This window comes from Staurois parvus, unplaced genomic scaffold (assembly GCF_062004578.1).
Source record: "Staurois parvus isolate SC_StPar_1 unplaced genomic scaffold, SC_StPar_1.0 ptg000251l, whole genome shotgun sequence".
Taxonomy (NCBI): Eukaryota; Metazoa; Chordata; class Amphibia; order Anura; family Ranidae; genus Staurois; species Staurois parvus.
In genome coordinates this window covers 4,367,011-4,390,953 of record NW_028318047.1, presented here as the reverse complement: position 1 = coordinate 4,390,953, position 23,943 = coordinate 4,367,011, and the positions used below count along the sequence as shown (strand labels likewise).

Sequence of the window (23,943 nt, the reverse complement as noted above, 5' to 3'; positions counted from 1 at the left end):
GCACCAACTCTTGAGGGAGTCTATTCCACATTTTACAGCTCTTACTGTGAAGAAACCTTTCCATATTTGGAAATGAAATCCCTTTTTCCTCCAAACGTAAAGAGTGCAACCTTGTCCTCTGTGATGACCTCAAGGTGAATAACTCTACACTGAGCTCACTATATGAACCACTGATGTGTTTATACATGTTGGTCATATCCCCCCTTAATTGAATAAATTCCATTCCTTTAATCTTTCCTCATAGCTGATCTCCTCCATGCCTCCTATCAGTTTGGTTGCCCTTTTCTGCACTTTCTCCAGTTCGCCAATATTCTTTTTGTGAATTGGTGCCCAAAACTGAACTGCGTATTCCAGATGAGGTGTTACTAATGATTTGTACAGGGGTAAAATGATATCGGTCTCTGGAGTCTATACCTCTTTTAATACAAGAGAGGATTTTGCTAGCTTTAGAAACCGTAGCTTGGCATTGCATGCCATTATTAAGCATGTGATCTACCAGAACTCCCAGATCGTTCTCCGCTATTGATTCCCCCAGTTGCTCTCCCTCCTAGTATGTATGATGCATGCATATTCTTAGGTAAAGGTCCCAACACTGAACCTTGGGGTACATAACTCTAGACCATTCAGAGTATGAATCATTAACCACTACTCTCTGAATATGATCTTTTTCCAGTTTTCTATCTATTTACATACAGATGTTTCCAAGGCTGTAGACTTTACATTACACATTAGCCGTGTGTGGGGAACTGTGTCAAACGCTTTTGCAAAATCCAAGTATACCACATCCACCACCACCCCCTGTCCAAGGTTTTGCTCACCTCTTCATAAAATCAGATTTGTTTGACAACTTCTCTCTGTCATGAATCCATGCTATCTGTTGCTTAAAATATTTTTTTTCCAGCAAGAACTCATCTACTGTATGTGGTCTTTTATTAAACTCTCCAGTATCTTCCCAACTATAGAAGCTAAACGAACAGGTCTCTAATTACTTGGTAAAGATTTTGATCCCTTTTTAAATATTGGCACCACATTGGCCTTACTCCAATCCAAGGTACTATGCCAGTCATTTGAAATGACAGAGTTCATTTCTTTTAAGGACCCCTTTTATTCTGTGTAAATATTACTGGATCATATCAATTGTGAGCCAATGTGGATCATCTGGGGCTGTGTCAATACCATGCCCATTATGGACAAGAGTTCCCCCCTGCTCCTTTGCATACACAGAGCTGAAGAAGGTGTTTACAAAATAATACAGATTGGTTGGCTGGGGACAAATAGAAGGCACATTTATTAAAGGGCCTACATGCTCGGACCTCACCTTTTTAATATTAATATATTTGAAGAATAGAATTTTGGGGGGTTTGTCCTGCTATCTTTTGCAATCTGTTGTTTGTTTTCAATTTTTGTTGCCTCGATTTCCTTTTTACATATTCTGTTATATTCTTTGTAACGTTTAAGTGATGATGGCATTCCTTCTTTTTTTTATTTTATAAAAGCTCTTTTCTTATTATTTATAGTTGTTTTAACTTGGCCATAAGCCACATAGGTTTTATTTTTAGCATTTTAAACTTGTTGCCCATGGGTCTATATTTTGCAGTGTGTTCACATATAGTCTTTTTGAAGAACTCCCATTTCTGTGTTGTGTTAATCGATGGCAATATTCCCTCCATGTCTAAGTCTTGGAGAGCAGCTCTCAGCCTTGGAAAATTAGCTCTCTTAAAGTTGAATGTTTTTTATTTTTCCTGTATGTGATTGTTGTTTACAGCTAACAATAAATTAAATCATGTTATGGTCACTGCTACCCAGATGTTTTTTTATATGGACATTAGTAATAAGCTTTGCATGGTTTGTGGTCCAGCAGAGCATCCTTTTTAGTTGGGGCCTCTATGAACTCTACCATAAATTGTCCTGTAGTAGGTTTATACATTTTTGCCCTGTTCCTGCAGTGCCATTACTACAGTCAATTTCCGGGTAATTAAAATCCCCCCATTATTATCACTGTCCCAGCTCTTGCAGCCCTGTCGATCTGTGCAAGATGCTAAGTCATTAACACTGGGTGGCCTATAACAAACTCCAATGATTACCTTTGTAGTGCGCACCCCCATGTGCAGTTCCACCCATAATGCTTCAGCCTCATCACACTCTCCATCAACTAGGTCCTCTTTCACACTTGCTTTCAGATCACTTATCACATAGAGACAGACACTACCACCTTTCCTTTTTACCCTGTCTCTCTGAAAGAGAACATAGCCAGGAATATTAATTTTCCCAGCCATATGAAGAATGAAGCCAAGTTTCAGCAATACCAATTAAAGCCTAGTTCTCTTCATGCACCAAAAATTCCAACCTACCTATTTTGCTTGCAGACTTCTAGCATTGATGAACAAACACTTTATTTCATCGACACCTTTTGCACACTTATTTTGCATATTTTTTATTTGCGTACAAATAGTAGCAATTCCACTGGTTGTTTGTAACAAGGGTACTTTCTTATCACCTGCCATAGACCTCCCCCCATCTTTCCCCATTCCACCCACCAATGAGAACTGATCCCTGTCTGATTTGTCTGCCCCATTATTATCTTTATTCCCCCCCCCCCCCCTCTCGATCCTAGTTTAAATACTCCTCCAGCCTTCCCATAAACCTCTCCCCAGCACAGTAGACCTCTTTCTAATTAGGTATAAATCATCTCGAACATATAGTTTGCACCTCAATGAAAAGTCAGCCCAGTGCTCTAGAAACCCTAGAAAGAATCTAGAAAGAATATCACCTTAGAGATCCTTCCCTTTAACTTGCAGCCTAGTTCTTTGAATTGATTCTTAAGGAGCCTCCACCTTCCTTATATTCTGTAATTGGTTCCAATATAGATCGAGGCAGCTGGCTCATGCCCAGCCCCTTCCAGCAATTTATCAACCTGGTCCACCACATACCAAACCATTCGGTTGAGGCGATCCTAGCGACAAATTATTCTATCAGTCCTTCTGATTATAGAATCCCCTATTACCAACAACCATCTAGGCCTTCTTACACTACCCCCACCACCCCTCCAAGATGGTCTGCTCACCCGAGCAGTGACATCCAGGGCTGCCACCCCTGAGCTTTCCGCCTCCACATCTTCATCCAACTTGGCAAATCTGTTTGGGTGCTCAAACCCAGGGCAGTCCTTCCTTTTCTGTGAGCCCCTACCAATCCCTCTCACTACAGTAACCCATCTTCCTACCTGATAATCCTAACTAGCCCCTTCACATAAATCCCATTATCTACCTGCTCAGAGAGCAAAAGACCCCTTGAAAGGTTGTCGGTTCTGCCCAGTATTGCAACTTGATTTTCCAGATCTTTAATGCGAGCTTTCAGAAGGGTAACCTGCTCACATCTGTCAAAGCGGTTTCCATCCTGGAGCTGTTGCTTTATTGTTGCATACATGCGGCACATTGTGCACTGCCTAAAACCTTCAACCCTGCTAGCACTCATTATCCCAGTTACAATATTATTATTACTAACAGGGAGTATCTGTTGTCACAGGTTAGAAGACTCCTGTTTTTAACTCCATTTTATCAAATGTCCAGCAAGCAAAATACAGGCAAGCTCAAGAATGAGCTCTACAGAAAGTTAAATAGCACCTGTAGCACTTGTGGCCAATTAACCCCTCCCCTTAGTTATCAGACTGAAGGAAGGAAAGGGAAAAAAAATGCTATTTAAAAAGTGACAGAAAAGGTGATTTTAAAAAAGTAAAGGCTGCTAACAAGACCCCAAAGTGGGGGTAAAAACACTACAAGCACCAGCAGTCGAAAGCAAAACTGTTTTTCACTCTCCAGTCAAATTTCCCACTCTTTTGTTATTTGTATTCAAATCGGCGACTACCATTAACACTCAATCCGCAGTCCCCCCCCCTCCAAAACTGACAATGCTGTGTCCTTTGCTCATTCCTTCAAAGTGATGTCTCTCTAATAAAGGAGGTGTGTTAATGATCCAATCAACAGGTGAAAACAGGGAAAGAAAACTGACACAGCCACCATATCTGATTGGTAAGCTGCAATATAATACATTTTTGGTTTTGGGTTTAATATATTTTTTTACCAGTTTGCTTTTTGTACATACTATGTACGCCCAAAGTGTGAACCTTTAATCACAAGCTTGTGTTGTTTTTGTTTAGCTACATAGCTGCCAATCAGGGAGGGAGAGCGCTGTTTGACTGAGTCAAAGCATGCAAACAATGAAAACCAGAGGTGATGTCACTTCTGGTTTCAGATGCACCATTTCCGGGCCAGTACAGCCAGGGCACACATCTAACCAATCTGATCTGTGCTTGGTTAGATGGTGTGAAAGGCAGGGGAGACATTGGGGTTTATTAGACCCAAAATGTCTTCATAAAGAGTCATTTGCCTAATGCTATCACATAGAGGTTTATTAACCCCTTTGAGATAGCAGTCAAGTATAAATAAATAAAAGAAAAAAGTTTAAAATTATAATAAAATATAATTATTTTTTTTTATATGCTGTAACCCTTGTTACCCAGCACACCTGCAAGCCGAGTGTGTTTGTAAACCGACATATTGCTGCGAACATCAGAGTGAGAACAAAAATTCTAGCACAAGAGCTTCTAGTTAACTCTAAACTGATGAGCTGTAAAGGTTTTTAAAGCGTCACCTATAGTGATCTTTGGACACCATAGTTTTTGGCGATATCTCGGGTGCATGCAATTTTAAGACATAGAATGTTTGCTATTTTATTTTCTCAATACAACCTCGTCTTTTATATTTTAACCAAATATGGGTATTCTATATTGTGTTTGCACGAACATTAATTTTAATTTTTTTCCCTGAAAATTTGCGTTTTCATAAACAGTTGCACAAATATCATGTGACATAAAAAATTGCAACTATCACCTTTTCATTATACAGGGACTCTGCTTTCAGAAAATATATAATATTCTGTGGGTTTAAGTAATTTTATTGCAAGAAATTAAGATTTTTACATGTATGCGAAAAATAAAAACAAATTGCTCTGGAGCCAAACTGGTTAAGTTACTACTGCCAGAATCTTTTTTTTTTTTTTCCCCTCGAAGCTCACTGTACAGGGGCGGACAGGCAAGTAACTAACTTTAATGCAGAAGAGACAAAGTCTGTCTCTTCTGCATTAAAAATCCTGTCTGTTTGCCCATTTTATATTTTTCCCATAAAGTTCAGCTTTAGCCTAAGAAGCCACATCAACCAGCATAGCCGTAGTTATACCAGACCACACACACTTTTGCTAAGCCACACCCCTTCAGTGACTGCAGTCGATTGGGAAGTATTTTTTATGCAGATCCGCTTCCTACTTTAAAATACTTTGTTAGGCACCTAAAATAGTAACCGATACTAAAGCAACTGGTGTAATGATTTCTGTTTGTGATGACAATATTCAACATTTTTACTTGCTCTTTACACAATCTTATGAACTGTATTTTAAATATTTACTCCTCAAATGTGTGGTTTTGCTTGTGAAATACATTGGGGGTAGTTTTGCGGTTTGCTCATTTTATTAGTTTTAGTCCACAATTTGTTTATCTCACTTGGATTTTCTTGTGGCGGAAACCACAGTTTTATTAGAAAGCCACAGATGAGTTTATTAGAAGTGCAGTGGTAAAACTAAGTGATGTTGACTTGTACTGAAAGCATCAGCGGTCCAGACTATCTATCTGGTTGATAAATACATACCGTGTATACATTTTAACTTTTTATAAAGATTTAGGAAACCTGTAATAAAGCTTTTTGAAGCCAGCTGTTGAACCAGTAACTTTAGAACTCTGAATAGTATTGGTTAGTACATTTGCGCAGGTCATAAAACAAAGCAGTTGAGATGCAATATAAATTATTTATCTGGAAAAATGGTGAACATATTTCTAATGTCCATATGACTGTTTAATTAGACATCCACTTTAATCACTTGCCTTCTGAAGGATTTACCCCCCCCCCCCCCTCCTGGCCATTTTTTGCAACACGCGCTGTTACTTTAACTGACAATTGTGCGGTCATGCAACGCTGTACGCAAATTAAATTTATGTATTTTTTTTTCCCCACAAATAGAGCTTTCTTTCATTGGTATTTGACATGTGCGGTTTTTATATTTTGTGCTATAAACAAATGACAATTTTGAAAAAAAATATATATTTTTGACTTTTTGCTATAAAACATATCCAGTAAAAAAAATTTAAAAAATCAAGTTTCATCATAAATTTAGGCCAAAATGTATTCTGCTAAATAAAAAAAAATCCCAATACATTAAATTAATTGGTTTACGCGAAAGTTAGTGTCTACAAATGGCGGTATATATACTGTAGTTTTTATTTTTTTTATACTAGTAATGGTGGCGATCAGCGACTTATAGCGGGACTGTGGTGGGCATTTTGACACTGGGTGGAAACTGACTGCTACTGACATCCCAATGACACTAATACAGTAATCAGTGCTAATAAAAAGCACTGACCCTGTACTAATGACACTGGGCAGGAAGGTGTTAATATTTGGGGCGATAAAAGGGTTAACTCTGTGCTGTTTTACATAATGTGCTGTGTGTGTTTTACTAGGGAAACATGCTGCTGTGTATTTCACTGCTGTGCAGAGAAATGCACAGCAGCATGTCCTTGCTAGCAGGAGAGAGACCTGTGTTTGCACACAGGTGTCTCCCCTGTCAGTGTTACTCGGCGATTGCCGGGACACGGTGATTGACATCTGTAGCCACCAATGGTGGCATGGGTTGGGCGGCGCACATGCTCCTACCCGGAAATGCAAATCATGTATATATTTGTGATTTTGCATAGCCCTGTAATAGTAGTTCTACTATAGGGCGGTGGGGAAGCAGTTGACTATCTTTGAAAGTAGCCTTTTTGAGTTGAATTGCAGGACACGATTTGGCCATCAGCATGCAATTTCCCAGAATTTGTCAAATACATCACGTCCATTGATATGTCCTTTTGTTTTTCTTTTTTAGGTTCTGTTAGGTAATTAAGAGCTAGCTGAACAAAAAAAAAACCCTGGTGCCACAGCTCATTTGGGATCATAGTTAATTTTCTTATGCAGAACCACATAAAACTACGCAGGGATTGCAGCAGCCTGTATGTACTCTCAGAGGGGACTGGCACAGATCCTTTAAAGCTGCCATCTAGTATAAAATTGGTAATTTAAATTCATATTCCTGACTTAAGTTGTGTATAGCTAAAGCAATTTTGTTTTTCATTGCAGAAACAATCAGTCCAGAGGAAGAGTACAAAATTGCCTGCCTTCTTATGGTCTTTGTGGCCGTGTCTTTGCCAACCTTGGCTAGCAACGTGATGTCTCAGTACAGCCCGGCCATAGAAGGTATTGTAATGTTGTTTGATAAGCCAGAAAGATGCTTTGTTGTACATAGCAACTGTGTATTTACTAACCCATTTTATTTTTTTTTTGGTTTAGGTCACTGCAATAATATTCACTGCCTGGCAAAGGCCATCAACCAGATTGCTGCAGCTTTATTCACCATTCACAAAGGAAGCATTGAGGATCGTCTTAAGGAGTTCTTGGCTGTACGTATAACTTGTCATGCAGTCATTTGGTATTTTTCTCCATTCAGTCAGAGCTTAATATATTATGCTCGTCTAAGTGAGGGCTGCCATCGGGCTTTCTGCCACTCCAAATGAATAAATGTGCAAATCTGGAAACAAATAGTTTCTATTAAATATTGGTTTGCTGGGTTCATATTTTTTTTTAAGATGTATGTGCAGTGTAGATTTTGTAGATGTAAAATATATCCCAGTTCTGCTATGTTGTAGAGAGATGTAATATGCCACTGTGTAGGGACGTACTTTAGATATGCAATTTAACTTTGAGCACTTGTTCAGAAAACATTCTGATTAACCCCTTCATGTCCAGGGGTTATTGAATCCTGTGTATCCAGACCAGTTTGCCATTTTGATGTGTGTCAGTTTACTGAACTTTTATTTGGTAGAATGTTTTAAAAAGCACTTGTAGGTTGTTTAATACATACTAATTCTTAACTAATATCTTGCAAATATTTCCATGAAAATCCAATCTCCTGTTTATCCTAATTAATCTAAAGTGTAGGTTTTGGTATATAAGATGCAGGTATATAGTTGAGGAAATCTTGAGCTGTAGCTCATGCCACCCTCAAGCCTATTAAATGCCCTCCAGCTATTACACTAGAAACCCCTAGATATTCAGTAAGTGGTATATTGTAAATTTTATTTCCTCCTCTGTTTTACACATTTTACTGGAGGATGTCAAAGGTGTAACTTTTTGGTAAATATTCCATATGTACAACAGTGACAGTGAGGGATGTGTATATGGGAGTAAACTCTGCGCTTAGGTGTAACCATAAATAAGCTTTGTGATACCAAATCTCCAACAAATATCACAAATATGCGTAGCACTAATTGTGCAAAATAAATATAACTTAGCCTAAAAATCATCAAATAAATAGTGCATACTTACATGCATACATTTTTTTGATATTCTGGCTAGGTTTATATTTATTTTGTACAATCAGCGCTGCACTTATTTTTTCATATTTCCAAGTGTATGCAGTGGCCAAGCAACACTAAAACAACAAAATTACCCCAAGAAAGGCACTACTAGGGAAAAACCGATTAATACATGACTTACTGTAAAACTGGCATTTTTCACTTTTTTTGCATTTTTTGGGAAGATAACTTTAAACCTCCTCAAAGTGAATTGGTTAATCTGATTATTTGTGCACCTTGTGTGCTCAGCCTGCTCATTCTGCACCTTGTAATTTGCTCATTTTTTGGAATGTTATTGCCTTTGTATTCAACGTGACCTCAAAAAAGACAAGTTTTGGTTTGCTTTATAACTTGGTTTTGATGGATAGCTTCCAACCTAATTAGCAGGGAAAGTACATTATCCAAGACCAATGCTGTAAGTCTGTCTGATGCTAACAACATTTCAAAAGTGTAATAAAATGGCTAACACAAGTTTAAAAAAAAAAAGAAAGTATGTGAACTAATACTAGAAGTCTGGCTAACAAGATGGAAGATCTAGAACGTCTGTTACTTAGAGAATTTTGACTTTGTGGAGTATCAGGAACCTGGTTAGACAGCTCACTGGGCAAGTTAGGAGGGAAATGGGTATGCCTGTGTGTCAAGAACTATTTGACTGTGAAAGTGAACAGTGACATTAATGAGACTTGTCATGCTGCAGAGTCCTTATGGTTGGGGCTTCAAGTGAATAAGAGAGGAAATTACTGGTCTTATTGACCCCAGATCCCTCCTTAAAGAGTACCTGTCACATGCCTATTGCTGTCACAAGGGATGTTTACATTCCTTGTGACAGAAATAAAAGTAATATATATTTTTTGGTTTTTTTTTACATTGTCTTTCAAAAAATGAAAAAGAAAAGTGCCCCTGTCCCACTGTGCTTGCAAGCAAAGGCGAACACAAGCATTGGTCCCACACATACAGAAAAAAAAAAAAGCGATGATCTTAGAGGTATCACCGCGAACGTCAGATCATGGGCAGTAATTCTAGCACCAGACCTGTAAATCTAAAGTGGTCTGTTCCCAAACAGTAACACTGACAGTGGACTTTTTGTGACTGACTTTACATACAGGTTCAAAACACACTAGAAAAACCTAATGCAAGTAGATCTCCAGGACCAGATGGCTTACACCCATGAGTCCTCAAGTAGCTTAGCCAAGTTATAGCTAGTCCATTGGTCTAATTTTTAAGAAGACCTTAACATGGTACCAACCAATTGGCAAAAAGGATATGTGTTACTGAAATCCCAAAAAAAGGTTTGAGATGTTTACCATGTACTACAGACAAGTTAGCTTTTCATCAACATTATGCAAGGTATGGGAATGAAAAGTAAAGGACCGTATTCAAGAATTTGCGCGCTAAAATCATATCATAAGTAACCACCAGTGTCGATATATGAAGGACGATTCTTGTCAGACCAACCTACCAACATTCTATGAGAAAAGTGAGTAGTAATTTAGATAGAAGGCAGGCCAGTGGACACAGTTTATTTGTATTTTGCTAAAGAATTTGATAAAGTTCCCTGCAAATTCTTAAGGTACAAGTTAAGTTCCATTGATATATAAGAACTTCTTTGTAATGTACAAGTTAAGGTCCATTGATATTGAAGAACTTCTTTGTACATGGATAGAAAACTGGTTACAGGGACACATCAAGAGGATTGATGTTCGGATGGCTTTTCTTCCTTTTTTTTTTTTTTTTTTTTCTTCTTTTCTAACAAACTTTTATATTTGAAAACACAGAATTGGTCCATCATGGGACCAAAGAAAAAAATGTAAAAATTACGTGGAAAAATGTATCTTCTTAACTCTCTGTGAAGGGGATAAAAAAGAAAAAAGAATGGGGGGGGGGAGTGCGGGAGAGACGAGAGAGAGAGGACGGAGTGGGGACTCACTGAGGGTACTGAAGGCAGATCTGGGGGGTGGAGGGGCAGAGTAGCACAAGGCTCCTTCTACTCCCCCCAAAGACCAGTCATAGGGTTCAACGTCTAACCTACAGAAGGTAATGTTGAAGAGGACTCAGTCACGCTCGGATGAAGCAGGCACCACATCCATATATTGCGCCGAGCAAATATACATCATCCAAGGCCATCAAGTCTCCCGAAATACATCTTCCTTATTGTTAAGGGAGGCAGTTATGCTTTCCATTGAATTCATTTCATTCAACTTCACAAACTAGTGACCCATAGTCGGGGCAGAGGTTTGCTTCCACAGATCTGGAATGCATGCTCGTGCCGCATTCAGAAGATGAACTGTCAGGGAGCGTCTATAGCGACATAATGGTACTGAGTTGAGATGGAGGTAGGTCAATGGGTCTGTTCCCAAATCAACGGAAGTCAGCTGTGAGACTTAAGTTCCTCATTCCCTTCCAGAACTGATTCAGCAAAGGACATTACCAGATGATATGCAGTGAAACTGGAGACTGAGGGGTAAAATTTACGATTAGCTATCAAGGATTTGGGAGCTAATTGAATGATCCGGTTCACTTCTTCCGAAAAGGACATCTGCAGGTCAGCCTCCCATTTCCACACGTAGGAAGGGACAAAAGTCTCCTATCAGTGTTTATACAAAATGTTGAACACGCCAGAGAAGGTGAGGAATGTATACTTTTAGACCATTCAGAAAGGAAGCCAGAGTGCCCCAGGGTTTGATCCTGGGACCAATTACTTTCAAATTGTTTATAAATTATATCAAAGTGGAAATAAGAAACTAAGTGTTTACTGGTAGCAAATTATGTATGGCAAAACTTTGCAAGACATATAATCAAGTATCTTGTTAAAATTGAGGGGTAGACAGCTACATGGCAGATGAGGTTCAGTGTTGAAAAATGAAACGTTATCTACTTAGCAGTTAAAAATGTGCATGCAATCTACTCATTGTGTTTCTTTGCGGAAATCAGGGATTAAAAAAAGATCTGGGGGTACACCATAGACTTGCAATAGCATGCAATTCTAGGTTGCAGCTAGCAAAGCAAACAGAATACTATCATGCATTAAAAGGGGTATTTACTCAGGAGACAAAACCATAATTTACCACTTTACAAAACTCTGGTTTGGCCTTATCTTGAGTTCAGTTTTAGTAACAATCTTCAGAAAAGATGCCCTTGAGCTAGAGAGAGTTCAAAGAACGGAAACACAATTAGTAAGACTGATGGAGGATCTAAGTTGTGAGCAAAAACTGCAGAATTTTAACTTTTCTTTTAGAAAGTTAATGCTTAAGAAGGGTTATGAAACATACAAATGTATTAATAGTGCCTACAGTATGGAGGGGAAAAAAAACGATTCAAATTAAGGACTCTGAAGAAGATGCACAGTGATAACATGAGGCTGAACAAAAATCTGTTTTGTTTCAAAATACATAAGGGGTCTTTTTACAGTCAAAGCCATAAAGATTTGGAACTCCCACAGTTAGTGGTTTCAGCAGGGAGTATTTATCTTAAAAATAAAAAACACAGTGACCACAATACTTAACTGAATGGACCTGTGTCTTTATTCATCCTTACTATTTATTTATGTTAGTTAATATAGTAGTATTGAAGTGTTTTTTTTATTGTTGTCCAGAAAACTTGGGATCTATTCACACCTGTGCTTTAAATCTGCAGCATAAATACAGATCTGATCTTAAACTAACAACTTTAGGAAGTAACTGATGGTATACGTTCTTGGCATAAGCTGTACCTTTTTACTTGTTTCCTGCTTAACACTGCCTTGTGTGTTCCCGAAGTGTCTCCACTTATTAATAGTGTATATTGGGCACACACCTTGCTACTATTTCACAATACAGTACTCCTTGCCTGAGCAACTTAACAGTGGGTCTAGGCATATGATCATTTGGGGCGTGTTAATAGCTACGCAGATATAGTCAGTGTGTATTGGAATAGCCAATTTGGAAAGGTTTTAGGCAACACTGGAGGGAAAAACTATATCCACAGTACACAGTAATAACTAATTGTTAGCTGTCACCTACAGCTGTTAGCTATGTAGTCCATCACATGAGTTCACATTAAAAACTGCAGGTTGCAGTTTACAGCAAGTGTATCAGGGATGAATGGTAATGTTGTAAGATGCAGCATAAATGCAATGAATGTGCATTTGTAGTACCCTCCCTTTGAAATACACATATAGAAAACAAATGTAAAATGCCTTGCAAAAGCATCACAATGTAAACAAAGCACTCTAGAAAATGAATATTCAAAATCCACACAAAAGTAGACATATACACTATATTGCCAAAAGTATTGGGACACCCCTCCAATTCATTGGATTCAGGTGTTCCTATTACCTCCATGGTCACAGGTGTATAAAATCAAGCACCTAGGCATGCAAACTGCTTCTACAAACATTTGTGAAAGAATGGGTCGCTCTCAGGAGCTCAGTGAATTCAGGCGTAGTACCATGATAGGTTGCTTCCTGTGCAGTAAGTCCATCTGTGAAATTTCCTTGCTACTAAATATTCCACGGTCAACTGTTGGTGGTATAACAAAGTGGAAGAAACTAGGAACAGCAGCAACTCGGCCACAAAGTGGTAGGCCACGTAAAATGACAGAACGGGGGTCAGTGCATGCTGAAGTGCGCAGAAGTTGCCAACTGCCTGCAGAATCAATAGCTAAAGACCTACAAACTTCATGTGTCCTTAAGATTACCATTGCAATGTGTAGAGAGCTTAATGGAATGGGTTTCCATGGCCGAGCAGCTGCATCCAAGCCTTACATCACCAAGGGCAATGCAAAGCGTCGGCTGCAGTGGTGTAAAGCACGCCACCACTGGACTATAGAGCAGTGGAGATGTGTTCTCTGGAGTGATGAATCACGCTTCTCCGTCTGGCAATCCATTGGACATGTTTGGGTTTGGCAGTTGCCAGGAGAACGGTACTTGCCTGACTGCCAAGTGTAAAGTTTGGTGGAGGGGCATTATGGTGTGGGGTTGTTTTTTTTTCTCAGGGTTTGGGCTTGACCCCTTAGTTCCAATGAAGGGAACTCCTAAGTTATCAGCAGCATACCAGGACATTTTGGACAATTTCATGCTCCCAACTTTGTGGGAACAGTTTGGGGGTGGCCCCTTCCTGTTCCACATGACTGCACACCAGTGCACAAACCAAGGTCCATAAAGACATGAGTGAGTTTGGGGTGGAGGAACTTGACTGGCCTGCACAGAATCCTGACCTCAATCTGATAGAACACCTTTGGGATGAATTAGAGCCAGGCCTTCTCTTCCAACAGTTACTTTTGGCAATATAGTGTATATATAGGCTTTTCAGCTGTCTTGCCGATGTGTAAAGAAAATGTTGTCTAGTGACTTTTAGGGGATTCAAGATAAAAGGAGCCCATATTCATTCATTTGTATGTGTATCAACTTTTACCTGTTTAGTGAAACTGTGTACTTATGTTTCTGTGCACTGTGCTTTTTTTCCTTACAGCTGGCATCTTCTAGCCTCCTGAAAATTGGCCAAGAGACTGATAAAACAACAACAAGAAACAGAGAATCTGTTTATTTGCTGCTAGATATGGTAAGTTCAGCAAAGTAATTTCTTAAAATCTCATACAACTTAAGAGGGAGCCCAGTATCAGTTCAGCACTTGATTGCACCTTCAAACAGAAAATTTTCAGATACTTTGAACACCTGGAGCTTAGTGCTGGAGGTTTTTGGTAAGAGTACTACCTATAGTTCAGCTTTAATCATTGTGGGTGCCCCAGTGACCAATACTGAGGCATGGGGAGTAGAATGGAGAATGGCTGTGTTTGAATTTCTCTACAAAAATTGGCATTTGCGTAAAACATTGCTCTGGGTTTTGGGCTACCAGAAGACTTGGGTAGCTACAGCAGGTAAAATAAGTATTGAACACGTCACCATTTTTCTCAGTAAATGTATTTCTAAAGGTGCTATTGACATGAAATTTAAATCACATATCAGTAACAACCAATGCAATCGATACATACAAAGAAACCAAAATAAATAAGTTCAGAAATTAAGTTGTGTAATAAAATGAAATGACACAGAAAAAGTATTGAACACATGAAGAAAGGAAGGTGCAAAAAGGCATGGAAATCCAAGACACCAGCTGAAATCTATCAGTAATTAGAAAGCAGTTCTGCCCCTTGTCAGTACAAATTAATACCTTACCAATGTCTCATTACCAAGGTGTCACAGAAGAAACATTTCATGATGGGTAAAAGTAAAGGGCCCTCTCAACACCTTCACAAACATACTGCTGGTATTGGTTACAGAAGGATTTCTAAACTTCCGAATGTTCCAGTGAGCACTGTTAGGGCCATAATTCGGAAGTGGAAAGAACATCATTTCACCATAAACTGGCCACGACCAGGTGCTCCTCGCACGATTTCTGGCAGAGGAGTGAAAAGAATTATCAGAAGAGTTGTACAAGAGCCAAGGACCACTTGTGGAGAGCTTCAGAAAGACTTGGAATTGGCAGGTACAATTTTTTCAAAGAAAAGAAGAAGTAATACACTCAACCGCCCTGGCCTGTATGCACGCTCACCACACGACTCCATTGCTAAAGAAAAAAGCATGTAAAAGCTCATTTAAAGTTTTATATATATAAATATATGTCTGGTCAAATGAGACCAAAATTCAACTATTTGGATGCCATAATACACACCATGTTTGGAGGTCAAATAGCACTGTACATCACCCCAAAAACTCCATACCAACAGTGAAGTTTGGAGGTGGGAACATCATGGTGTGGGCTTGTTTTTTTAGCATACAGTACTGGACAACTTAATATCATTGATAGAAGGATGAATAGAAAAATATACCAAAACTTTCTTGATAAAAATCTGCTGCCATCTACCAGGATGATGAAGATGAAACGAGGGTGGACATTTCAGCAAGACAATGATCCCAAACACACAGCCAAGGAAATTCTCAATTGGTTTCAAAGAGAGAAAATAAAGCTGCTAGAATGGCCCAGCCAATCACCTGAGTTGAGTCCAATGGAGAATCTATGGAAAAAACTAAAGATTAGAATTCATAGAAGAGACCCACGGAGCCTTCAAGATTTGAAGACTCTTTTTGTGTGGAAGAATGAGCCAAAGTCACACCTGAGAAATGTATGCGACTAGTTTCTCCATACAGGAGGCATCTTGAAGCTGTCTTTACCAACAAAGAGTTTTGTACGAAGTATTAAAGTGTTACTAAACCCAGGACTCATTCACTGTCTGGTCTCCCCACAGTACAGAGAACATGGAAATACAATTATTTTAGTATATAAACTGCTAAATAGCTTTTCTCATCAGCAGTTGGAGCAGTCTTGTGACTATCTGTGTTCAGCAGAGCACTGGTTAAATCTTGTAAGAGTTTTCTTTCTGCTCTAGGAGGCTGCAGAACCTTTGACCTCTGTCTGCACAGTGCTGATTGACCTTGTGCTGATCACCTGCACTCTCCCAAGAGGAAAAAAAACCCTCTAGCAATACACACCAAACTGAGCATGTGCAGAGTGTCTCCACACAATATCTCTTATCAGGATATACGAGGGGGGCACTGGAAGAAGGGGAAGATCAGAGAAGTCAGGATCAAAGAGCATTTTATACACCATGCAGAGGATTAACCTCTCTACAATGAGTATATCAGGCATGCTTTACTGCATATACAGACTGTTTTTACTGTTGTGGGTTTAGTAACACTTGAAATAAATTTCAGTTAGTGTGTTCAGTACTTTTTCCCTGTCATTTCATTTTATTATACATAACTTAATAGCCAGAATAAATTCATATTCTGGCCAGTGGAATCAATGAGAGCCCAAGTGCTTGATGCGCCTAGGTGCCTGTGCAAAATATGGCTTTAGGCGTAGTTTTAAAAGAGATACTGAAGTCTTTTTTGTCTTTTTTTTTTTTTTTTTTTTTTTTTTTTTAAGTAACAAGCGTGTCATACTTACCTTCTCTGTGTAATGCTTTTGCACAGAGCAGCCCGGATCCTCCTCTTCACGGGTCCCCTGCTAGCATTCCTGGCCCCTCCCTCCTATCGGGTGCCCCACAGCAAGCGGCTTGCTATGGGTGCACCTGAACAGGCGTGCTCCCGAGCCACAGCTCTGCGTGTCCATTCACGCATAGAGCCATGTCTCGGCTCCACCCCTCCCTCTCCTGATTGGCTCACTGGCTGTGAACCATTCAGGAGTGAGAGTCCCCCGAGAACCGAGGCTCTCATGGATATTGCTGGATCAAGAGGGGGGCTCAGGGAAGTGTTGGGGAGGCTGCTACACACAGGTTTTTTACCTTCATACATACAGTGAAGGTTAAAAAAAACCCTTGAGCCTTTAGAACCACTTTTAAGCTGCTATTTTCCTGCCAGAAGCAAAGGCGTCCAGGGGAGGAGAAAACTGTCCTGCATGCATGAGGCCTCAAAGGTCAGTTTGTTTGAAAGCTGCTACAAATAACTGAAGGAGGGGTTTGCTTTGAAAAAGAACTCTGTATAGGATGCATGCTAAGAGTTAATAAAATAAATACAACTGGAATGCTTAGAAAATTCATTCACCCAACTTTTTCAAGCATAACTGTCTAAATTAGTGATTGTTCAAATGTCCAGCTTTTTTGTATAATGAATTGATTGATGTAATAAACACATTTGTTTATGCTCACACAGATTGTGCAAGAGTCACCATTCCTGACCATGGACTTGCTGGAATCTTGCTTCCCATACGTCTTACTGAGAAACGCTTACCACGCAGTTTACAAACAGAGTGTAACATCCTCTGCATAAACATTTACTTTGTGAAAACACGGCACAAGCTTGTTCAGCCTGAAAACTGTGGAGTACTTTTCTTGAATGATTGGAAAATTAAAATTGGTTTTGTGACTTAAATTCTTCCCCCATTCCATTGTACAAGTATTTTTGACAAGTGTTTTCTTTTTTTGCAGTTGTACTACCAGATAAGCTTGGTTGGTTGCACTACATTACAGGAAAAAAAAAATTTACAAAAAATGAAAAAAGTTTCTGAACAGTTTCATCCAGAGAATATAAAAAAAAATTGAAGGGACAAACTGAAACAAAACACTATTTTTTTGCTTTTTTTTGGTTTTGTTTGTTTTTGATAACTCATCATGCAGAAATATTATTGCTTGTTTATTATTTCAAAGAAATGTATTTAGTGATTATTTTAGATGGTGGTATAGGTGACATGTGTGTAAATTATTTCATATAGGAGAGTTATAATCTGTACCTTTTATGTTCTTATCGATAACGGTTTGGTTAGGTGATTCTGTGATTTTCTGTGAAGTAATTGCACCATTTACATCTTTTCTTTTTTTCCCCATTACATTCTGCAGTAAGTTCTAGAACAAAAAAAACTGAAAAAACTATAATCTCTCCACATTCTGTGACTACTCTTTATTTACAGTACAGACTTCCTTTCCGGTATTTTAAGCAGCAGATGTTTGTAAAAAGCATAGTATTTTTTTTTATTCAACTAACTTCCATAATACTCTGTTGGCATTAACATTACCATTGTAATCTGCTATATGGTATATGACATTCTCATGCATTTATCAAATGTTCATACATTGTTCTTTTTCCCTTAACCACTTTTATATGTTTTAACTTTTTGAAATTCAAGTGTACCTTCCATAACTTACAATAAACACTAGACTGTATCAAAACAAGGTGTGCAGTTCTTGAATTGAAACCCTATGATAGGGCCCATTCACACTATTGCACCCTGGTAATGCTTGCATTGCCGCAGCGTACTTTGGTGTGATGTGTCGATCAGTCTGAAAGACCGCAACACACTTTGCCGAAAGACTTGTAGGGCAGCGTGCCGCCAGAAATGCTATGTGCACATTTTTTAGTGCATAGGTAGACCGTTCAAATGAATTAACTGCCCTTATGCAATGCACATTAACATACATGTGCTGCCACAGTTCGGAAGTGTAAATGCACTCTTACGTTGAACTCTAGGTGAACAAATAATTATATACATTTAACAGTGGCTATTTTCCCTCATCACGTTTAAACACATTGTAGTTGTGATCTGCAGCGGGTTGGGATTGTTAAGATATTGACACCCCAAAGTACCATGTGATCTATGTGTTCTGCATTTTCTAAAATCATGCAAGCACTATGTTTGCTTTGTTCCAGTGCAATTCAGTGCATTCAAAATGAATGGGCTCGAATCACACCACATTGAACTGCATGTGAATCGCACAGGAACGTGTTCCTGGTGTAAACTGGACCTTACAAGCAACCTGTCAACAATTAATGTAGCGCAATGTGTGTCCTATCATTACTGTGAAAGTCTTGGATAAACAGTACGTCTACACAACTGTCATTACACAGTGAAAGCAAACTGCAAAAGCATGTAAACAGGCACAGACAGCATTGGCAGGATGAATGGAAATAAGCCAGCAGGTGAGTAAGGTGAAACACTTGGCAATATTCAGCTGCTTTCTGAGGCTTCTACTGACAGAGCAATGCCAAAATGTTAATTTCTTGTTATTTTTGCTCTGGTATATGCATGCTACCCTGCTTTAGATCCTTTCCTGCCATCCAGACTGCCATTTGGTGAGCAACAAGACTTGTTACTGCTAAGAGGAGCCTGGTACCCTTATAGAGGGTTTTCCAGCATCCCCTTCAAACGGGCAGACTGACAACTCATGGGGCCCCCGGGCAGTAGGGGATCATAGGGCCCCTGTGTCCTTGCCCAAACTCAAAAAAGCCTATGAAAAAGGTACCAGGGGTATCTCATGGGGCCCCCTACTGACCCCGGGCCCTAGGGAAGTGCCCGAATTTCCAAATGGTCAGTCCGTCCCTGCCTTCAAAGTTAATGTCTGTGCTGTGACTAATGTGTTGTAGACTCATGTTGACGTTCTAAAACAAATCACTGTGCAGAAAGGTCAAATAGTGCTTAAGAATGAAGCAGCAGCACATATAAAAGTGTAGGACACAAAACATAAAAAGTAAGATCCTAAAAAACCATGGTGAATATAAACATTTTGAAAAGAAAACCTTTTGAAACAGCGTCCAATATCCAAGGAAGTCCAGTGCAAATCTCACTTTTAAAGGAATACACCAGTGAAAATCAATCAATTGGTTAAAAATAGGGTTGCGCTGCTGCTAAGCATTTTCTTGATTATACCTGCAGGCTTGGTTCTTTCAGCCATCAGTTACTGGTTGTTAAAGCAGAGTTCCACCTGGAAAAAAAAAAAGTCAGCAGCTACAAAAACTGTAGCTGCTGACTTTTAAAATAGACACTTACCTGTCCCTCAGTCCAGCGGTGTCCTCGCAACTGCTGGTTTCACCGGCCGTCTTCTCTCCCTGGCGCCGGCATCTTCAGTGTGGGCACCCGACTGTGACAGTTTACGGCTTCACAGCCGGATGCCCTCTGCTCATGCGTGAGAAGCACTGCGCATTGTGAATGGCCCCTTAGCCTTCTGGGACCTGTCACGTGTCCCAGAAGACTATGGGGAGGGAGGTTAGAAGGACAACTCCCTCTTTCGATCACAGCGGAAGTGGGAGAGGGTACCTGTCAAATTCGGGTACCCACTCCCCAAAGGTGCCGATCCTTAATGGGGAGCGGGGAACAAAGGTTCAAAGTAGAACTTCTCCTTTTGGGTGGAGCTACACTTTAAGGAGCTGTAGGCGGGGTTCCCCTGCTGACAGCTGAAGTGTAAACAAGTCTAGGCAATTGGAACTATATAAAGAAAAAAAAGCAGCCTGACAGTTTATCAACAACATTGCTTAGCAGCTAAAACAGAAAGATAAAAAGAAACATTGTTTCATTTTGTATCTTTCTGTTTATTAATTTAAAGATCAAAGGGATGAACTTCATCTGAAGATAAGTGGTTAAAAGCAACCTGACAAAAAAAAATTATTTTTTTTTAACAAATAAAATGTTCCTCTGTTTAACCCCTTATTAACTCCTAATTTACTTTAATCAACTCATTCTTCTTTTGCATTTAATCATTTTTTTTTCTTGCTTACCTTTTTTTTCCATTTCTATTTTATAAAACTATTAATAGTTAGAATGTTTTTGTTTGCTTTGTTCATTAATATTTTAAACAGGATAAGTTCACCTTTTGAGCAAAAATAATAAATGCACATTTTCTGCAGGTAAAAAAATGTGCATTTTTTTATCTTTGGTTGCAGGAGCCTGTAAAGCATTGCACCAGCGATCAGCATCTCCTGCATACCTGTCAGTATATCTGCTTGCCTATACGTGATGTACGAGCAAGCAGATATATGGACAGTAAGAAACAATGCCATGGTAGTTCATTGAGAACTACAAGCCGACAGCTGCTAAAGCTGTCGGGACTTGTAGTTCATTCATTCACAGAACAATGTGAATGAATGACGTGGCTGTGTGGTGGAACTCGGCATGGCCGTGCTGTTTTTAAACAGTGACAACTAGTACGGGGAACTTCTCCTTGTACGTGTGTCACAGAGTGGGAGAAGATTGAGCAGCAGCTGCAGCATTGGGATGCTACATGTTCCACCATAAAAAAGGGTGTAATATGTTCTGAAAGTTGAACTTATCCTTTAAACCTTTAACATACATTTACATGTTTCACATAAAAAAAGTGCAAAATTAAAAAAAAAATTATTTCATTTGTGAATAACTTTTTAATGCTTTGTACCAGAATTATAAATGTTAGTGTCATTTTAAATAGGAAAGATTAAAGAATAAATCTTACTGTTTGTGCAGTAACACTATTTATTTTTAAACACTGCTTGAAAGAAGTGTAGGGTTCTTGGGGGCGGGTTATTAGTTTTGTTACATGTATTGTCTAAGGATTGAAAAATGATCATTGTTGAAAGACAATATTCATGGAAAGAAAGCCTTGTTTGTCCTTTTAAAAAAAAAAATTAAATATATATATATATGTATATGTATAATATAATTTTTAAAATTAATTATTTTTTCATTTGTATTATGTTGTCTTGGGTAATGACAAAGTTACCGCCAAATAAACAGGTCCATAGCAGAAATGTAAAAATTCCTTTGGTCCATGAGGGGTGAACAGGTGTTAGTGCTGTGGTTAAGGAGCAGGGCCGCCGCTTCCTTAAAAACCAATAACTCATTCATCTGTCAGTGGAGTGTCCTTGCTGACAGCCGAAGTGTAAACAAAACAGTTGTCTGCAGGTATCAGTGAGTATAAAGTATCGGTACTTGTACTTGCTGTAAAAAAGACAAAAAAAAAACCAAAGTATTCGTGCAAGAAGCTCTCCATATGTGATGCACATAACAAGCTGTCGCACAAAGAGAGAGCACCAGGCTCTCAGTGTAAAATCCTTATAGAAAAATGTATTACAACCTGTTAAAACCACTTACAAACACATGAGAAAAAAAAAATCAGCATATATAAACTACCAGAATCTTTTTGGCAGCTGCAAGTGCATGGTGACGTTGCTATTTCCGGCCCACTCTACATATGTTTAATCAAATATGACCTTATGAGTGCTCATGTTCATGTGGTAAATTGTTTTTATTCACAGAAATTTGTTTCAAATCATTTCACTTTTTTTTTTAATATTGGCACAGGATGTGTTTTTATGATTTTGACTTATGTTGACATTGCAACACTTTTTAAATTGTCACACATGCCTCAGTCTGGGAAACCCTCTAACTCTGAGGGTAAGAGGCTCTTTGTATTTTCTAAGGCCAAGCCTGGTTCCTTTACTGCAATTCTTGGACTATCAAGTTCTGCCTGTCACTCTCCATCGTTCTTTCTCTTCCCCCTCCCTCTGCTTATGCTCGATCCATGCCTGATGAAAGAGCCCACTGCTCCCTGCGCATGCTCAGAAACGCGTTGCATCCCAATGACGTCAGACGCTGACGCCACTTGCTCTGGACACACCAGGGACCCAGCCTAGCTCTGCCATCTACGCTTCTCCTCCTTGCAGCGCCTCCTGCTGATCAGCCGGGATGCTGTCCAAGAGCAGTCCTTACATCTGGTGATCGACATCCTACACTCCATCCCTATGAGCCTGTTTTTACTTTGCCAAATGTGAGTTGTTCAACTTACTTTTTAACAAATAAACTAAAAAAAGTCTACACTTAGAGGCGCTGTGTTTTGCTTTTATCAAGTCCTCTGAACCTTTGAATAAGTCCTCCTCACAGTGTTGTGATCCCCCAGTTATCAGTGTGAATGTTGTGTTTTAGTCTTTGCAGTCATTTGAGCCATTTCAGATACTGGGGTCCAAAATGCGTAAACTGTGCTTCAATGTTATCAGACCTGTCAATGTCTCCGAAAATTTAGATCACTGCTCTGGCACAGCACCTTTCTCAAAGGGTTAAAGCCATTCTGGAACAGGAATGGTTACTACAGAACCTGTTTAGTTCTCTAAATAAAAAGGGGATTTAACCCTGTACTGATCTAAAGGTTTTTAAAAAAAATTTCTGTGAGTACACAAATTCTGTATGGAATCTACAAGGCTGGTTATTGCTTCCTTTCATTTGTGAGACTTTTTGGACATCAAGGATGCATGCTTGCATATCCCCATCTATCTGGTGTATCAATGCTACATACATTTTGAGGTAGGTATGCAACATTTACAGTTTGTTGCTCTTCTTTTTTTGCCTGTCCACTGCCTCCCAGTTCTTCAGCAAGGTGCTAGCCCCTGCACTCGCTCTGCTTTATTCTTGGGGCAGTCCCATAGTGGGATACGTAGACAACCTTCTACAGAGGGAACAGTCAACAAAAATCTTTCACTTTAAATCCAGCAAACAGTTTAAACCCTGCATACATTTTTATGGATCCTGAACCTCTGGAACTCAGCACTGGAACCAGCCCAATGTTTGAAATAGCTAGGCCGCCTCCTGATACTGCTCTATCCAGGGTTTTCCAATCATCTTCCAGGACAGCAACCTGAGAGATGATTGGTTCCTCCCTTTACAGAACACAAGCCAAAACCCCTCACACATACCAAATCCCCCAGTTTAGATGGTATTTCCTACTGTCCAACAGCATTACTTTTGTTTGTTTTATGCTGACTAAATGGCCATTTGGCCAGCAGTCCCCCTCAGGATGCAGATCCACCTGGTTTGTCTTGCCTTGGCTTTCCTCTTGGATCAGTGGGCTGCCCTTTTTTCCAAGATCTTGGCCCCAATCTGGTTATGGGGGTCGACTCCTGAAGTCCTTTCCCTTTGGGGGTTTTGAGAGGGGCTTATGTGTTCCTGTGCGGCTGGGACCACGTGGAGTTCTGAAGCTTGTGACCTAGTGGTGCAGCCATATTTTAGAAGAGTTTGAGAGGTTGTCACTACCTTCCAGAATGGGGGCAACAGTAAGACAAGCAGTGCTGTCGACTACATTCAAGTCAGGGACTTTGATGGCAAGTCTTTTTCCTACAGAGGTTTGGGGACTTGAGCTTCGGTATCACTGCAGTGTGTTTCTGATCACTTTCCCTCCCTGGTAGTTACATTTTGCTTTTGTTACTGCCTGTTCTGTTATTTCAGAGAGACCTTTTGTCTGAT

General features: G+C 39.5%; 1 protein-coding gene across 8 annotated transcripts in view; it reads left to right on the top strand.

Moving 5' to 3' along the window:
• The window catches only part of NCKAP1 (NCK associated protein 1), a 190,854-nt gene extending 172,718 nt beyond the window's left edge, over window positions 1-18,136 (top strand). For all 8 annotated transcript variants that reach the window (XM_089680847.1, XM_089680845.1, XM_089680844.1 and 5 more), the window contains 4 exons: window positions 7,221-7,337; window positions 7,431-7,540; window positions 13,942-14,031; window positions 17,121-18,136. In XM_089680847.1, coding sequence (XP_089536973.1) covers window positions 7,221-7,337; window positions 7,431-7,540; window positions 13,942-14,031; window positions 17,121-17,237 — 434 coding nt within the window. In that variant the 3' untranslated portion in view covers window positions 17,238-18,136. The remainder of the gene's footprint in view (window positions 1-7,220; window positions 7,338-7,430; window positions 7,541-13,941; window positions 14,032-17,120) is intronic.
• Window positions 18,137-23,943: the final 5,807 nt, after the last annotated feature.